The following is a 19,401-nucleotide window of genomic DNA, read 5'->3' on the forward strand; positions in this document are numbered from 1 at the left end:
TTAAGGGCAACTTTGGAAGTCGAGGCAAGATCTAGAAGACCAAGAAAACCTTTAGATAGAACTGTCCATATGCTGGCCAGAATATTCATAATATTCTTTCTAATGACACGCCTTTGATGCTTTTGTTCAGATCCTGCAGGAAAAGTTCACTGAGTTTGCCTCGGAGACAGGAAGTGTGGGTCAGGAGCGAGTGATAGCTATTAATCAGATGGTGGATGAGTTGATTGATTATGGCCATGCGGACGCTGCCATCATTGCTGAGTGGAAGGACGGAGTGAATGAATCATGGGCTGAACTGATGGAGTTGATGGAAACCAGAGCACAAATGCTTGCTGCGTCACACCAGCTTCACAAATTCTTTTCCGACTGCAGAGAGGTGACATGCCCATATCACAATGTTAATTTAGTTGGGTAGCTAGTTAGCAGTGTTAGCAGTGATATATATGTGTTTGTAAATTCTTAGAAGTTGTTCTCATAGTTGTATTTAACATAAACATGGCTAACATAACACAGTTGGTATTCAGCATATATATAGGCTCCTAGTGTTAGTTATTAGGTTAGCTAGCTATTTCTAGTAAGCTTACTGTATGTTAAAAGAAAAGTGTTAATGCTAGTTCTGGATAAACAATGGAAACAGAATTTGTGTATATACATTGTGCGTGTTACAGGTGATAACACAGATAGCTGATAAACACCGGAGATTACCGGAAGTGCGTGAGCACCAGGATGGCACAGCAAACACTAGCACACTTCAGAGACTCATGAACACATTTGAACAGGACATCCAGCTATTGGTTGGGCAGGTGAATCAAAGAATTGTTTTTATTTCAACAATTTTAGAGAATACAATAGATAAAATTTAATCCCACTGTATGTGCATGTGCATCTGTACCTTCTTACAACTCTGTGTGTGTGTGTGTTTTCCTTAGGTGAGACAGTTACAGGAAAATGCCGCTCAGCTCCGTACTGTTTACGCAGGGGAGAAGGCAGAGGCCATCGCCATGCAGGAATATGAAGTGATGCAAGCATGGAAGATGCTGATCATGTCCTGTGAGGACTGCCGTGTACAGATTACCACAGCATCAGATAAACTGCGATTTTTCAGTGTAGTGCGTGATCAGTTGATGTGGATGGACAGCATCATCTGTCAGATAGGAACGGGAGAGAAACCCAGGTGCAGCACTCGAAAATATACACACTTCTATACAATAAAATAATAAAAGATAGTAATAAAAGCTAAAAAAAAGTGTAATTAAAAGTGTAATTAGCAGGAATGCGCTTTTCTCTGCCTAAAGGTAAATAAGCTTTTATACATAAATTGGATTTTGTTGGTTTCTTCCTTCTTACTGTAATGCAATCTTAAGATAAATGTAATTTAAAGGAATGGTGTGGTGAAAACTTAATGTACACAATGTCCCACTTATATCAAACTTGCTGTTGGTTTAGGACACACAATTACTGTAATCTATAAACATTAACATATATTTATTGTGCAACAAAACACTGTAATGTTATGGAGCAGCCAACTTGAACAACCAGATCCCCTAAACACCATGTTTCCAGGCAGAACTGTACTGACAAATTTTGAAACAAAGTAGTCAGTATGGACTATGCCTGCTATACACAATTGTGCAGTTAGAAAATATTTTTTATGAGATTATGCTTAACAATATCATTTGTAAATGTATACGTTTTTGGTCCTGTTAAGGTGTATGTATGGAAAACATTATTTGATGAGATAGACTTCCATTGCTTGTTAGCTAAATTAGCCTTGTTGCTTCAACTAAAGACTAAATAACCAAATGTCAAAAACCAAAACCAGCAGAGGTAACAATGCAGTCAGTCAAATATGATTAATAAAGGCTATATCTTCTCAAAACCCAAAGGTAAAAAAAATCACAAAATATCACAACACAACAAGTACACTGGTAAAACAATGTGGGGATATAAGTCTGGGAAACAAGACCGGGAACAAAAGACATCATGTAGTGTTTAAATGCATTAGGGCACCTAACACTTTCCTTCATTTATGTAAAAGCACACAAAAGGTTCCCTTTACAAAAATCTGAGACTTAAAAAAGAGCTGTATTTTTGTCCAAGTCTGAATATTATGATTTCAGTGTGCTTAGGTCCCAAAATGGCTCCTATCTGTTTGCCTCTTCCTCTCTCTGTTCTCAGAGCTCTAATTATCTGCTGCTGGTTTCAGGGATGTCTCCTCTGTCGAGGTGCTCATGAACTACCATCAGAGCCTGAAGAGTGAAGTGGAAGCACGAAATAAGAGCATGGTGCAGTGTATCGAGATGGGAAAGACACTGCTGGCTGCCAGAAACCCAGCAGCAGAGGAGGTAAAGGATAACGTTTAAAACATTATAATAAGCCGTTTTATAATGAGACAGTTCCTAAAGACAATTCTGGATTTGATTAACGAGACTTAGTAGGTGAATTAAGGCCTAAGAAGTTAATTAAATTCTGAGACTTTACAACTGGAAGGGTGTCCAAACCTTTGCACATGCAATTACTATTTTATATTTTTCTATTATTAAGTTAATCAAATAGTAGCTGTGCCTTAACATTTGCAAAAAAATGTTTGTGTTGTGTTTACTTCTAATCACTTTAAAAATCAACAAAATATATAATACATTTTATTTATAAAGCACTTTACATTTTAAAGAAAATCTCAAAGTGCTACAATATGATTTGTTTTGGTCAGGGGCGCTCAAACTTATGCATACAACTGTAAGTGCTTGGCAAGAAGACAGCAAGAAAACTCTTATATACTAGTTTCAGTTTAAAACAATGCAAAAGATCTTTCTTTCACATGAGCAGACTCACAGAACTTAGCAGTGACTCTACTAGGTAGCGGTTGATGTGTCACAAACAAATTAATATGTTTGATTACACACCTTGATATCTACGTTAAGGCCTTAGTGAACCTCTGCGCTAAAGGTCCAAATTTGTGACTTGTTTTGGTGTTGCTATTGGTGCATTTGTGTCAAAAGGTGGTCGAAATAAGATGTGACATTTGTTTCTATATACTGCTGTTTTGTTAAATATTCTGAAATAGTGATGACCCTAACAAATGAGTTCTGGCCCAAACACTGGACTAAATAGGGTGCCAAAATAATATCTAATCAGTGATATTAGCAAGCATACACTATAGCAGTCCAAACAAAACTGCCTTTTGCCCCAAGAAGTAACAACATACTACTTTTTTAACTAATAAGATATAGTACAGAACTGCAGGTTACCGTAGTTGGTGTGCAATTTTCACATATTTAGAATACTATTAATGCAATTTGGCACTTGGTCCATGGAGAGAATGAGACACACTCGCGAATGAGACTCGCTATGATACCATTTATTCCAAACACTCTGTTTCCACCCAGTTAATTATCTTATCTACACCACACACATCATAGACACACAGGTGTTTGTTTGACGTATTGCTCCCATTTAACTTTCTCATAAAAAGCAGGCTTGACCATGATGAAAATCTTGTCACCAGTACCAATTTTAAAGATCTAAAAATTATGATAATGGGCAATATTAGCTAATGAAAGCAGTATCTGAAATGATGAGCAGTATCAAGTCAGTAATATATTCATAGCATGAGCTCTCAGACAGCAGCAGATTTACACTTAAACTGTCTGGAGAGTGAAGTGGTGTGAAATTTCACTCTATCAGCAAGTTTGAATCCAAACGATCCTACAGTTGGAGTTTTATTTCTGCACTGCACCATTTTTTATTGCCGTGATTCTACCGATCCTTAATCTGGATCCTTAATGTTGTGTATTTTCATTAGCCTAATGAAATGTCAGTCTGTGTTTCAGATTAAAGAAAAACTGGAGAAAGTTCTGGCCAAACAGAGAGAGCTGACAGAGAAATGGGATAAACACTGGGAGGAACTACAGCACAGTGAGTCATTATACCATGGAGTAATAATAACAGTAAATCCTAGTGTAATATGTATAAATAAAATGTATAAGAAGAATGAATGAACATCTGATTTTCATTATCATAAACTGTAATGAATAATTTTTTTGCTGTTTCTTCCTTTGTTTCTCTTTTATTGTGACTCTCCTTTTTTCTTTCTCTTTCTTTTTCTTAACTGCTGTGTCATTCATTATGTTTTCCCTTTATTTACTTGTTTCTCTCCCCTCAACTCTCCCTGCCTCTGTCTGTCTCTGTTACTACCACTTCCCTGTCTGTGTGTTTCTCCCCCGGTCACAGTGTTGGAGGTTCATCAGTTTGCTCAGGAGGCGATGGTCGCTGAGTCCTGGCTCTCATCTCAGGAGGCATTCCTGGTCAGTCAGGAACTTGGTGGCAGCGTAGATGAAGTAGAGCAGCTCATTCGCCGACATGAGGCCTTCAGGAAAGCAGCGGCATCCTGGGAAGAGAGATTCAGCTCATTACGCCGCCTCACTACGGTGAGCTCAAACAAAGCCAGCAAAGTGACGATGTATACATTTGTTTGTATGATACATAATTTGAAATATATTTAAGACATTTTTTTTTGGATTTTAGCAGGTCCTGTACCCTATATAGCCATTCCACCTACATGTTATTATGTTTGTATTAGCAACAAAGAGACAAAGATGACTTTTACTAATATTGATCAGTAAAGATAGCATTATCTTGCTATTAAATAAGCTAGCTAGAGGTGCTGTGAGGGGCTGCCATTGGAGTATGTTAGATAGACATAAATACATAGCTAGTTAACAGTAGGTCAACGTACAGAGGGGTGACAAATTAAAGAAAAAGCCGACCTGAAGTGTCTTAGTAAGGTGATGGACCACCACAATTCTCAAGAACAGCTTCATAGGTTCTACCTGTCTATGAAACTGTTTTAGAGGGAGGAATGTCATTCTTCCAAAAGATATTCCCTCAATTTACATCGTTTTCATACTCATCAAACCATTCAGTGAGCCATCATGCCCTGAGGATGGTGGTGGGGTAATCCCGGAAGAGACCACTCCCATCAGGATAGGAATGTTTCATCACAGCATAAAGGAAACCAGTTAGAATAACTTTATATTTATTTGCAGCAATTCTTTTCTCCAAGGGAAAAACCATACCAGGGGTCAAGCATTCAAGCCTTTTCCATTCTTTTGGAGTAGCCAATCATGTACTCACGTTCTTGTCAGGAATATGGAAAACTGACTCATCTGAGCATATCACCTTTTTCCACAGCTTTGTAGATTACCTTTTTTCTAGAAGGTTTTTGCACCAATAAACTCCTTGTAAGGAACAATATCTAGGGTGACAACTGTATTTAGATCTATAACACTTTATTTTTTTCAGAATTTTCAGCATTTTTCAGCATTTTCATCTGTGTTGGTTGTCATATATTTCTCCTTTTACCATTGCTTTTATTCATTTTTATTCATTGCTTAATAATTTTTATATGATCTTAACTCCGTACAGTACATTGGTCAACTGTTGTTGTTTTAAATGTGCTTTTTAAATTACTTACTACCTACTCACTTAATTAATCACTGGCTTGCTTACTTTACTTACTTACTTACTATTACATTTTAGAAAGTAAATGATATTAGGTATTATAGGAGCTATGGGGGTGGCATGGGTAGTGTTGCCATGTCACTGCTCCATGGTCCCTGGTTTGATCCTGAGGTTGGGTTACTGTCTGTGCAGAGTTACACATGTTCTCCCAGTGTCCGATTTCCTCCTGCCTCCCAAAATCATGCAGGTAGGTGAATTGGCTACTCTAAATTGCCCATATGAATCAATTAATTAATACAAAGCCATAACCACAAAATTAATTAATACGAAAATCATCAACGCCTATATAAACTAGGTTGCTTCCTCAATATTGTAACTTGGATGGGCTCTTCAACGGTCCATTTGTGGGGCCCTTCCTTGCTTACTACATGAGCATGGATGCTTGCAGTTTCTAATAATTAAGCAAATAACAGCATTAAGATCTCATCTCTCTCACGCAGGTGGAGAAGGTGAAGGCAGAGCAAAGTAAGCTGCCTCCAACCCCTTTGCTGGGTCGTAAGGTTTTTCTGGACCCTCAGGATTCATCTCCAGCACGTAGCAGCCCTTCATCACTTCACAAACAGACCATTTACGAACAGGGGGACTATTGGGGTGAGCGAAACATGGCTCAGCCATCTACACCATCTGGATCTCGGAGACTTGGCTCCACAGTCTCAAACTACACGCCAATTGTGAGTGGATCAGCCATGTCCCGAATCCAGGAGGCAAGAAACACCGGTGTCCTGGGGGTTGCTGCAGGTCTTGGAATGCCCACAGAACATAAAAGCACTCAGATCAAACCAATGCGCGACACAGTGCGCCCTCAAATAGATGTGAATGTAATGGCAGAGGTAGTGCTTCAGGAGCCAGGATGCAGTGGAGGCAGTCGCTCTGAATTGCAGGTGGAGCAGCATCGTCCTCATGTGAAGGAATTGCGTATAGAACGTCAGCTTTCTAACGAGCAGCTGATTCAGGCGAGGAGAGATGAGCTTCCACAGGAAGTATGGAGGGAAAGGGCAGAGAGAGAGAGGAGGCTAGAGAGACAGACGTCCAGCGAACAGGAAGTATACGAAACTCGGAGAAGAGACCGACATCGGCTTGAGAGACAAGAAAGCAGCGAACATGAGACGGGCAAAGAACCATCAGATAGACGATCAGGAGGAGGGTGAGACAGCGGAGTATTACATTTCCATATCACCACAGTTGCTCATCTTACTGGTCAGCATTTTAATTTTAAATGAACCCTGGCAGCATCTGATTTCAGCGGCGTCATCATACATTACTTCAGCTCACTGTGCACACAGAATTTGTTCTCTCACACTAGCTTTGCAGCTTCTCTGCTTACAAACACAATTGCACTTTTTAAACTGAGATAGCTCTTTTATTCTTGTATATGAACATAAGTAACCACTTTGCTTGGTGTTTCTGAGCTGCGTATATGAACCCCTAAAGGTATCCAAGGTATCCAATTATAATTTTGTGCTGTTTTCTGAAGCATATATCTTAATGGGACATAAACGATCTGTGTTGTTAAACATAGTTAATTAGTTCATCAATTTCTTAATTTGTTGTTTCATTGCAGAGAGAAACGGTCTACCTTAGCTGACATTGTGGAACAGCTTCAAGAGAGAGAAGCTGCACAGGTGAATTCACAATCTCTGGTTATGTTTAACATATGTCTTTATGGGTTTGTTAGGTTTGTAATTACATGCTATACACACACACATGTCTCAATATACTGTATATATACATACATACATACACACACTCACTGTCTTCTTTAATAAAAACACCTATACACCTGCTCATGTATGCAGTTATCCAGTCAGCCAATTATGTTGCAGCAGCACAATGCATAAAATCATGCAGATGCAGGTCAAGAGCTTCAGTTAAACATCAGAATGGGGAAAAAAATGTGATTTCAGTGACTTTAACCGTGGCATGGTTGTTGGTGCTAGATGGGCTGGTTTGAGTATTTCAGAAACTGCTGATCTCCTGGAATTGCCACACACGATAGTCCCTAGAATTTACACAGAATGGTGTGAAAAACAAAAAACATTAAGAAATGCATTGTTGATAAGAGAGGTTAGAGGAAAATGGCCAGATTGGTTCTGCCAGGAAGGATATAGTGACTCAAATCACTTGGATTTTTTTTTATTTGCAAATATAGGTAGAATATGTTACAGTATTATAATCATATAATCAATATTAATACAGGTAATCAATATTAATTAAAGTGTAATAAAATCTTAGGCTCGAGGAGAAATTCCTCGCCTTCCAAACGGATTTCCAGAGAAGTCGTCACGGCCGGACCGACCCCGAGCTCGAGACCGACCAAAACCACGGAGACGGCCGCGGCCCAAAGATGGGGCACAGGGCGAAACGCGACGCTCACGATCTGCTCCTGCCCAGAGCAGCTCGTCTGTCCCCCAGCCACCTTCCCATCATGCTCAGCGTGAGGGCTTCCTCTTCCGCAAATTAGACATAGAGAGCCAGAAGAAAAGCTCCAACAGGTGGGGAGCTTCAACTCCTTCAGCTTAAAGCCTGTGGGCATGAACATAACTTAGCATGCTATTGACCTTGCTCCAGTTATGCCAGTCAGGGCTTAGCATGATTCTACTGTATGCTAACACCAAAATAGCATCCACTAGTGCACCAGTGCTTGGTAGTTTGTCATTTTTTTCTTAAACGTTTGCAATCAACACAAACTAAAATAGTTTAAAAAAATGCTTACGTTTTTATTTTGTCTGTGCCATGTTAAATTTCAGTATAGCTTACTGTAGCTTTTCTTAAAGAACAATATCTTAGATTAACAAAAGCAAAGAATTATTTTGTTTTGCTTGCACAAATTAGAGGTTCTGTAACTATTTTTCCCCTACTAACGGTATTAAATAGTGTACCATTAGCACAGCTTGCCTCTTGCATGACATCTTGATGCTAGCTGCTAGCATCTTTTGGCAGAAGACCCACAGCTGCTGTATTTTTGAATCCACGGCTTAAAAGGTATGGTACAGAGTGAATATTGGCAGTTCATACCCTTTCAACAGCTCCCCACTTCCAAGGCCAAGCAGCATGTGGGCTCATTTCATTAACTAGCCTGATATACAATTCAAGATGGCTGCCTTTTACTTTTGCGCCTGTACACATAAAAAGATATACATGCATAGTGAGTGCTGCTTAGAGGTTTTTTCCATCCAGATGTTTTGCGAATTTTCAAAGAAAGCCACTGGGCTGCCATTAAATGCTCTTCTGTTGCTGAGCAGTACCAGTCAAACACACAGAATGTTTCGCAACACCAGGAATGAGGATACCTGCATCAAATTAAAAGAGGCTATGAGTTTCAATGTCCACATTTTCCCTTGACTCCCTTATCCAGAGCAACTTACAAAAGTGCTTTATAGTCTCTATCAAAACAGATCCTCAGGTACCCTTTGAAACAATGCATACATGGATATTCTCAGTATGTCTGTATTTAAATGAGCAGTGGGAGGAACATGTATGGTGGCTATAAACAATTGGTATTTATTATGCTTCCTTATTTGGACTTGTGCATATGAGTATGTGCATTTGATCAATCCCATTTTTAAGAATTCATTCTTATGCATAAGAAACTTGTTTTTTTTTTCTTTACTTTTTCTACCCAATGTTGGTATCTTATCAAGTTGCTTAGAAATGCTACAGATCTTGTAGGTATACTGTTCTAAGTTCTAAGTTTGCACACACACACACTCAATGACAAATATAGGGAGAAACTGGGAACCTGCAAACATCAATGAAAAGTCTATTAAATAAACCCTGCAATCTGAAATGATCACCCAAGATCATTAAGAAAACATAAAAGTTGTGAACAGTCAAACCCACTGCTATCATTGGATATACCAGGTTGGTAGTTTGGAGGGTGATAATTCCAATCCCTGTACACGCCACAACTTTTACATATAGAAACACTTTATTTTGTGTGCGTAATCAGCATCAAAACAGATGGATGGAAAAGTCCATAGAAAAGTGCTTTCTCACTGCAGCTAGTTTCACACTAGCATTAGCGTTATTAACTAGTCACCACTGCTTGCTGGCATTAATCAAAATTCTCTTCTCTTCCATGTTTTTTTCTATGCTCCTGGCTGATCTCCTGCCTCTCCACAAAGGTAAGTCACAGAAGTGCAGCACTGTGAAGGGGTGATTTTCTTCACAGCAGTCTGATCGCTCTGTTAAGGATTTATCCTTCGCTCTTTCAGCAGGTGAGTAACGGTTAGATAGACGCTTTGACGCTAACACCTGCTCGTCTGCTCTTTTTTTACGTTTTGCAGCAGATCTTGGGTGAATCTGTACTGCGTACTGAGTAAAGGTGAACTGGGTTTCTTCAAGGACTCAAAGAACACAGCGTCTACATACAATAATGAGCCACGTCTCAATCTGAGCAGCTGCTCCTGCGACATCAACCTTGGCTACAAGAAGAAGAAAAACGTCTTCACGCTTAAGTAAACAATTCACAGTGCAGCTAAATAATAGGACATTTAAAAAAAATAAAATCTTTATAATATTAACATAAAATAAAAAATAGAAATAAAAAGGAAAAGTAAATCTATAAAATAAAGATATTTTAAAGATATAGTCTGAAAAATATATAATTTTCCAATACAAGTCTAATAAAGTACAAAAAAACATAAAAATCTAAAAAAAAAAGATTTCCATAGTACTATATAAAAAGGAAAAATTTTTTTTAAATAAAATCATATGAAAAATATGAAGACATATAAAGTCTGTAGTCTATGTACAAAGTGGAAGTAAATAATAGGAAATAAAAAAGTAAAAGTAAAACTAATTACATTTTATATATATATATATATATATATATATATATATATATATATATATAATTATATATAACATATATAATTCTAAACATTTATAAAAAGTAAAACAATATAATAAAAATAGGTAATATAAAAGGAAAAAATATAACACGTATGCAGAAAATAAAATGAAAAATATAATTTTATAAGGAAGTAAAAAAGAAGAAAATGCACAAAAATCTATAATAGTAACTTAAAATGTAAATGTAAAAAATATTTAAAAAATTTGAAGTAAAAAATTAGAAAGAAAATATATGCACTAATAAAAGACATTTGTCTTTTTTTTTTTTTCCTTTTAATCCCAGAACTAAAGACGGGAGCGAGTTCCTATTCCATGCAAAAGATGAGGTAAGATTATGTGCATGTCCAAAATCTCACCCTATCCACCACATAGTGCACTATTTTGGTTAGGTATGAAAACAACCAGTTGAAATCCTGCAATGTAGTACAGTTTGTTATTATTACATTTTCTTACAGAGAATTCCCTGAATGCATTTTGCTCTTTGTAAGAAATAAGGAATTGTCCCTTTTTCACAGTTTTCACAGAGTGGGGGTTAACAGGAACAAGACACTATGACCAAACACAGAAAGTGGGAAACAGACTGCTATATGGGAATGGTGTATGGGAAGATGACGATTGTGATATTCTCATGGCAATTATTATTTTATTTAATGGATAATTAAATTAATTAGCCACCTCTTTAGATCAGATAAAAATGTCATTCTCATTTAACTTTCAATACTGAGTTCAAATGCAATAGAGTTGGAACACTTCAATCCAGGTGTGTAAATATATGGTGTTTTTTTTTAGAGCAATCAACTTGGTTAAAAAAAGTTAAAAGTATTGTCTGATTATTAGATTGCATGTGAATCAAGCTAGTTAGAAACCAGTGTTCTGGCTTGGAATGCCATACCAGCAACATATCTGCTAAAAGGATGCTAAGGGAGGTAGTAGTGGGTGGCATGACGGTAGATTCACTGTACCAGTTGTAATTCTTCTTAAGGTATGGATTTTGCCCACTACGGTAGACATAATGACAGAGCAAAAGACTTAATGGTAGGGTTGGAGTTAAGGGGCGGCCTGGCATTTTTGTGGCCGTCCCAGAACTAAAAGCTGCTTTGTGACAATGTCCACTGTTAAAAGCGCTATACAAATAAAATTGAATTGAATTGAATGGCCCAGTCAGAGCCCGGATCTAAATCCTTTTGAAAATCTGCGGAACAACTTTAAGAGATCCTCTTGCAATTTGTTAGATCTGGACCATTTTTGCATGGAAGAGTGGAATAAAATTGCCAAATCAAGATGCGCTAAGTCGGTAGACTGTTATAGAAAAGGTTAGAAATAAAAAAAGACAAGCAAAAGGTGCTTTAACAAAGTATTAGTTAAGGGGCGTGCACATTTGGCATGTTATTGTTCTTTTTTTCTTCCCTAAAACGTTTCTGTGTTTTTAACTTAAATTTGTTGGTTGCTATATCACATTGACATGATCTTGCAATTTTAACTTGGGAGTGTAGACTTTTTATATTCTCTGTATGCACAGAAGCCTCAGAAAAGGTTATATGCTACATATAACTAGACGGCTACCATTAGGTAGGGTTGTCATTGCAAAAGCTGAATATAAATATCTAAATAGCTAGTTAGTTTGGTAGATGTAACGTTAAACAAGCTAACCATATCTAACCATTACTTACATAACCTGGCTAGCTTACTACTAACTTAGGTGGGCTTGTTAGGTTTCCTTTCAAAAGAATGATGCTCTAATCTGATGTGCAGAGATTAAGTGAATTAGGATTCTGTTTTAATGTTTTTTTTTTTAAATTATTTTCATGCAGGATGATCTGAATGGCTGGATCTCGAGTATCACCACTAGTATTAGCGAACATGAGGAAATCGCTAAATGGGGGCAGTCTCATCCAACTACCTCATCTACAGACGAAGGCACACGGAGGGAAGGCAGCAGAGCTGAGAAATCAGACAGGGCAGATCGGGGCTCTGAACGCTCGGACAAGGGTGAGAAAATGGAGAAAAAGAGCGGAAAAAAGAAATGAAGAGGCGACTTTCTGCCAGTTTGCATTGCGTTCCACTGGGAGTCTGATGTGACACTAAAATTGAAGAGAAAGAGAGAAAATGCTGCACTCTTTCTCTTTCTCTCCGTCCTGACTTCTGCCATCCGAGTGGATTTACCCTGAAGGTTTGAAGCATCTCCTGGTGTCCGTTGGAGATTTTCAGTACCGATGCCTGAAGAGCGGTTCTTTGAGAGGCCAATCAAAGATTAATCCAAGAGATGTTACCCTGAGCTCATTATAGTTATTTCTAATTTATACATCTGTTTATGAATGTTTTCAGTTCTCCAGGTCCATTCTGAAATGTCTAGTAGTGGTCAGTAAAAGCACCTGGACATGTGTTATAATCTTATAATCACTCTGACATACTACTGCTAGACATTTTTAAATATGTTCAAATGAGTCCTATCAGTGTCTATTCACATCTAACATACTGATGAGAATGGAAATATGCCAAAAGTTAATTTGTTCTTTTATATAAATAATTTATTTAATGTTTTTTTTTAAACTTCTGGACACTTTGTACACCATAACAGCACTGATTGTGTGATTATCAAAGCATGAATTATATATCGGCTTAAATTTACAGACTGAGAAAATAAAGGTATGTATGAAATAAAGTAAAGACAATAACCATGCAGGGGACTGTAAAGCCTGAAATCTGCCTTCCAATACTGCTTTTAACGCCCTCGTAAACATCACCTAATGAGTGTGCATTTGCACTGTGGGGGTGGCGGAAGTGTGTAGGTCACGTTTTTCCCTCTGCAGTGAGAACAATGAAGCTGAAGTGATTTTCTTGGAGATTTACACACAGAGTGTTACACTCTACGCCGAGTCATAACGGCATTATTGCATTATTAATGTCATTAGTGTGCTAATGAGATATGGTAAAAATTAAAAACAATAGGGTGGTTTTCTTGGAAATTTACACACTCTGTCTCTGTCACATTTTGTGTAGAGTTTTATTGGCTAGCTAACTACCCAATAAGGCTAGCGTGCTAACTAGCTGGTTTGCTAAACAGTTACTATAGAAATATTTTTATTGAAATCATTTTATTGCCGGTTTTTATTTCTATTTATTTCCTTTGGTCTCCAACATACTAAGTTATAAAGGTTTGGTAACTGGTTATTAACTAACCAGCTACCATGCTAACAGCTACTTGGCTAGTAGAGTAAAGTAGCACTATTCCTTTAGCTGTCATGTACAGATGGAGGAATTGGAGGGATAAAAATCAATCTAAACACAGACAATCAAATGTTAGAGTTTACAGTTTTTATAGTTTACACTTACCAACAGTTCATCCACCATTTTGAAAAAAATAAAATAAAATTAAAAAAAAAAAAAAACAAATGAAAGTGCGTCAAAGAGTGCAGTAATGCCCTCTGGGTAAACTGTGGCCCTGAAGTCTCCAATGTTTTCGATTCAATCCCTCATTTAAAGGTCATCTAAGCAACATCACTCAGCAGCCAGGGAAGGGAAAGATGTTATGGGCGCATTAAAAACAGGATTGGAACAGAGGTTTGTATTTTTGCCTCCTTATTTTTGAGAATAAGCCACAGCATTAATAAAATGCCCTTTTCCTGTTTCAGTGGAATAAGGAAGTGACTGAATTCCTTCCAAAGGTCATTACTTCCTGTTTCAGTGTTTGCAGGGACAAAAATGTCATGTCTGTGTCTCCCTAAAGTCCACCGTAATGTATGTTCAGACTGGAACAATAAGCCGTGTGTGTGTGTGTGTGTGTGTGTGTGTGCTTACATCATCCAGGTAATGAGAACTCAGGCATTTGATTTTAAACCCCGTAGTCTTCCTTGTGTCACGCCCACGTGTGTGTGTTTTTTTTTTGTGTTAAATGTGCACATCAGTATTTTTCTTAAACTGTTGCAGTATTCAGGCACTGCATGAGAATAAATTGTTTCTTAGTACATGTATCTCCTTTGCTTCTCATTCCGTGTGGATTTGTTGATTTTTTTATTATGTTAATATGAGGAGTCTCTGTGATCCAAAATGGGTGTGTCATGATTGTTTATCACTTAACTAGGATGTAGGAAGTTGTGAGATGTGCTACAATGTCATGTAGTGTCGTCTTCTCTAACACACCTGATTCAGCAGATCAGCTCGATTTACATTCACTTCGTAAGGATATATTGGGAGTTAAAGTGTTATGAAGGGTGTGTTAATAAGCATATGAGTTGGGCCAGGTGTGTTAGAGTATGACAAACGCAAATCTTTAACAGTGGGGGCTAAAGTCAGTGTAGGAGGGTGTTAGGTCAGCGATCCCAGTCCCACTGCTTTAGTCTCCATTTACTACACAATCTAGTGTCTTCCTATTGTAATAGATAATGAAATATACTTCAAAATACAACATGCACAAATATTCTCTATTTAAAAAGTCTCAAACAAAAATGTTCACAATGAGATTGAGTGAAATCGTTTTTGCAGTATAATAACATCATAGTATCACAGGATTTTGGGCAATTATTATATTTCTATTATATGTAATTATTTCTATGATATGATGATGTAATATCAGCACATGTCTAATAAAGAGCTGATGAGTTGGATCAGTGTGTTAGGGTTAGACTTTGTTAGGATATGTTAACGTTTGTTAGTCCTGCTCCTGCAGTTCTCTTGTATTGCTTGTTAGTGTGTTTTTCTACAATGCATCAGCTCACTCACTTCATCAGGATATAAAAAGGTTTGTTAGAGAGAGAAACAGAAGTCAAATAAAAACAGAATAAAATGTGCAGAACCTGAGAGCTAGACACTCCCTAACTCACCATAACACACTCTAACTCACTTTACCAGACACTAAGATACTCACTTTATCCCTAGTAGGAGTGTGTTTATGAAGTGAGTCAGGTTTTGTTGAGTGTGTCAGTGTGTGTTAGGGTGCATTGGTGTACTTGGTGTGTATTAGATCAGTGCTTCCCAGTATTTATGTTCCGATACAACACATATCAGTTCATTAACACACTTTCATGAGGATAACATGTCAGTATGTTATAGCGTGATGTTTGAGATGGTGTTTAATCAGCTGTATTGCAGGGATTTAAAATGATTAATATGTTCTGGATTTGGCTTTATCTCTATTAATATTAATGTGAATTATATACAACTGCAGTGCATGGGTTGCATTAATTCCACTTCAGTATTGACGGTTTTGGATACAGATCTGATAACTCAGTGCGAGGAAACTTCAGTGTAAAATTATTAAATTATTGTTTGCACTGAACAGCTTCTTTTTTTGGTGTTACATACCAAAGGCAACTCTGAATGCAACATCTCTTTCATAACCATGTCACATTACATTTTTTAAAAACCTGTCTACATTTATTTATTATGTAAAATGTTTCAACAGGTGATTCAAAAGATGAGAAACAATGAATGATGACAAACATCTGGGATTTTTTTAAAGTTTTTTTTTTTTAAGTCTTTTATATAAATGATTTTGTATTTTTGTTGTTTTTGCCTTCAGAATTATAAAAAAAATCTTCATCTCTGTACATCATTTCACTTTTTTCTCCAATATGGTTTAATATGTAAATTTACTGTACAAATATATGTCATTTTCTTTATTACAACCAGGGGTATGGCAGTATATTAATGACCTAGTATTCCTATGTTTACATTAGAGCTACAAGGTTAATGTAGCTAATAATTAAGGTGGTGTCTATAGCTGCCAGTTTATGCCCACGTCACACACTCAAGACATTGTCCGGCTTGGTAATACTATTTTTATATAATGTTGAATAAAATAGTGTGATAAGAAGTCCATTAAAATAAAAATAGAATTCAAAATGGAACAATATTATCTTATAATCACATGTAACCTACAAATTTGCCTTCAAACTTCTGAACACTGTACCACCTACATGCTACTTGTGTGGAGTGACACTAAATGATGTGATTCTGGATTTAAGATGGCCATGACTACTGTTTTCAGAGCTGCGTCATCCTTTTGTCCATTATAATTGATAACAGTGTCATATAGTTAACACATAGACAAGTCTTTAAAATACTGAACAGCTCATAAGGGTATAAGGTGAATGTGATTTCGGTGTGCAGCTACATTAACTACATTTACCTTGTAGCTTCAGTCTAAACACTAAGTGGCAAATAAATTCAAAGGATTGACTACATTTAGAGTTAAAGCAAATACTGTAAAAAGTTGTGTTTGGCTAAAATGTTTCTTGAAACCAGCGGTTCTCAAACTGCAGGGTGTCAATTGGACTTTAAAATCTCATAAGCTATGTCTCTAATTAGTAGTTTAATTTACTCAATTTATTAAATTTGCTTTGGCCAAATCTAAGGGAGTTATATGTGTTAAAAATAGTAGATACTATTAAACATTATTAAAATTAAATATGTGCCAACCATTCAAAATTCACAGGGAAAAAACGCTTCATGTTTCATTAAACCTAGTAGCCCTCATCAATCTCAATGGGCTAAATAGTAAGCTGGAACATGCTAACATCATTTCTTATTCAAGATCTTATTAAAGATCGCAAGCTTGATTTTATATGTTTAAACCTGACCGAATCAGAGAGACACTTCGGCTTTAGCGTCTGCTCCTGAGAACTATAAAAGTATGCACCCAGTGAGACAGGAAATGAGAGGAGGCAGAGTAACATGCATATAGTATAGTGAGTTTAAAAGTAAAAACATCAATCTTTTCAACATTCACATTTCAACTTTCGAGTCTTGTGATTGACACTTGAGTCAAAGTACTTTTTGTAGACTATTTATAGACCTCCCAAGCAGATTACCTGCTTTATCATAGATCTACTAGCTATGATAAAATTCTTATCACAGCTGATTTTAGTAAGCAGAAAAACACAATGGGGCATGTTATAGGAAAATAATTAATAACAGGGTGGTGTGTACTTCATGTCGGGCTGTTACCACCTCGAGATTTATTATTTTTCAAAAACAGCACACCCTGAAATGTTTTATTCCTCTAATACCACAGCACTTTGGTTCCTTTTATCCCTTGGATATGGTGGTTCCTTACTAGCCTCTTTTTTTCCAATAACTTTGACTGTTACAAAGTGCAAACACTGGAGCCTTCTTCCATATACACTAAATAAATGTCTCCTCTCAGAAAATTTACCAAAGCATACCACAATTTCACACATTTTTGTAAAAACATATGTTTATGTAGACCATTCCCTATGCCAGGTTTAGACACAAATGAGCCTCTCCATGCCTCATCTCATGTCTCATTTCTTAATCTGTGAATATTATATTGTTCATCTCAGATTTTCTTAATTTGTAAATAGAATTAACAGTCATTCTTAACCTGTATCAAGATGAGACATAAGATATAATACTTTTGTGAATCTTATATTAAAAATGTGCTTCATCAACTCAGTAACAGTGAAGAAGTTCAAAGATGTTTTAATAATGTACTGGTTCATGCTCTGAATGTGAAATATAGGGAAAGACTTGATACCGTTGCAACAAAAAGAAGAAAAATTCAACTACCCTACTATAATATTCATTCATTCATTCATTCATTCATCTTTATCCTGGGCAGGGTGGCGTGGCTTTAGAAGCGGCTAGGATGAAAATCAGCTTCTCCAGGTCTGAGGTCATAGTTCTTATCTGTAAACGACTGGGATGATAACTGTAGGTGAGCAGAAAAACCTTGCCCCTGGCAGAAGAGTTTAACTATCTAGGAGTTTGATTCTTGAGAAATTAAAATAAAGGAAGCATATGACTGACAAATATATCATGTCAGTGGCAGCAATGTTGCAGTCACTGTACTTGTCAGTCAATATCCTTATCTATGGTCACAAGCTGTGAGTAGTGACTAAAAAATAAGATCATTAGTACAGGAGGCAGAAATGAGGTTCCTCTACAGGGTTGCTGGCCTTACTCTCTGTGATAGGGTTAGGAGTTTGGCGGTCCAGCAGAGCCTTAGAGTAGATACAAGCCAGTTAAGACAATTAAGACAAGCTAGTTGGTTTGGATATTTTACAAAAAGGCCCCCTGGTCATACGTCCCACTACAGCTGCTGTATATCAGGTATGACCCACTGGATGGAGACCCTGGAACAGACCCAGGACCCACTGGAGAGATTATCTCTTACAGTTGGTTTGGAATCAGTGGATGCAGTGGAAGGACTATGAATAAATAAACAAACAAATTATAAACATTTATTTTAAAGTCAATTTTTAAGCAATTAAATGAAAATATGGCATCTAAGAACTTTCTAGGAGAAATTCTACTCAGGTTTTCATTCAAACCATAGCACAGAAATGCCACTGATCCGTGCTGTGAAAGACCTAAGGCTTAGTGCAGACTAAAAAAAAAATCTATTTTAGTCTTACTTAATGTCAGTGTGGCATTTGAACATAGCTGATCACAAGATCCTTATCCATCGTCCTGAAAATTGGGGCAGGTTTAGAATGGATTAAGTGGTATTTGATGGATAGACTTTGGAAGACTTTTGCTTTGGAAAATCATTCATATAAAAAAAAATGTTTTTCTAGTATAGAGTTCCACAAGTTTTCATTTTAGGACCACAGCTCTTCTTGCTATATATGCTGCCTGTAGGAAATATAATCAGGAAACCTTGCATAATTTACTGTGTAGATGATGCACAACTATATATCTGAATGAATACAACTATATATCTGAATCAGGACAAGACTGAGATACTGATAGTTGGTACTGAATCTAAGAAGAAACTAATTCATGAGAAATTAAATCTTCTTGTCTTGTATATAAAATCCGAAGTACAAAACCTGGATGTAAATTTATATTCCAATCTTTTTTTAAAAAATTCATGTAAAAATGCAAAAAAAAAAATGTTAGCAAGGTTTCTTTCACAAATTAAAAAAAAACATTGCCAAAGTTTTCTATTTCAAAGCAACGCAGAAAACCCAATCCATGCATTTGTAATTATTGTAATGCTGTGCTTAGTAGGTTCCTCAAGAAGACAATACATCCCCTATGACTTGTACAAAAGAGATCACCAGT

General features: G+C 36.8%; 1 protein-coding gene across 6 annotated transcripts in view; it reads left to right on the forward strand.

Moving 5' to 3' along the window:
- LOC113526807 (spectrin beta chain, non-erythrocytic 4) overlaps positions 1–14,339 on the forward strand; it is a 75,512-nt gene extending 61,173 nt beyond the window's left edge. For 4 of the 6 annotated variants that reach the window (XM_026914166.3, XM_034305209.2, XM_026914169.3 and 1 more), the window contains 12 exons: positions 131–376; positions 669–803; positions 930–1,174; positions 2,207–2,345; positions 3,831–3,915; positions 4,231–4,427; positions 5,961–6,664; positions 7,082–7,142; positions 7,753–8,012; positions 9,807–9,977; positions 10,658–10,700; positions 12,186–14,339. In XM_026914166.3, coding sequence (XP_026769967.3) covers positions 131–376; positions 669–803; positions 930–1,174; positions 2,207–2,345; positions 3,831–3,915; positions 4,231–4,427; positions 5,961–6,664; positions 7,082–7,142; positions 7,753–8,012; positions 9,807–9,977; positions 10,658–10,700; positions 12,186–12,401 — 2,502 coding nt within the window. In that variant the 3' untranslated portion in view covers positions 12,402–14,339. Of the gene's footprint in view, positions 1–130; positions 377–668; positions 804–929; positions 1,175–2,206; positions 2,346–3,830; positions 3,916–4,230; positions 4,428–5,960; positions 6,665–7,081; positions 7,143–7,752; positions 9,645–9,806; positions 9,978–10,657; positions 10,701–12,185 lie in introns of those variants that run through there. The other 2 variants (XM_026914167.3, XR_003402807.3) reach the window with 2 other exon arrangements.
- Positions 14,340–19,401: the final 5,062 nt, after the last annotated feature.

This window comes from Pangasianodon hypophthalmus, chromosome 6, assembly GCF_027358585.1.
Source record: "Pangasianodon hypophthalmus isolate fPanHyp1 chromosome 6, fPanHyp1.pri, whole genome shotgun sequence".
NCBI lineage: Eukaryota > Metazoa > Chordata > Actinopteri > Siluriformes > Pangasiidae > Pangasianodon > Pangasianodon hypophthalmus.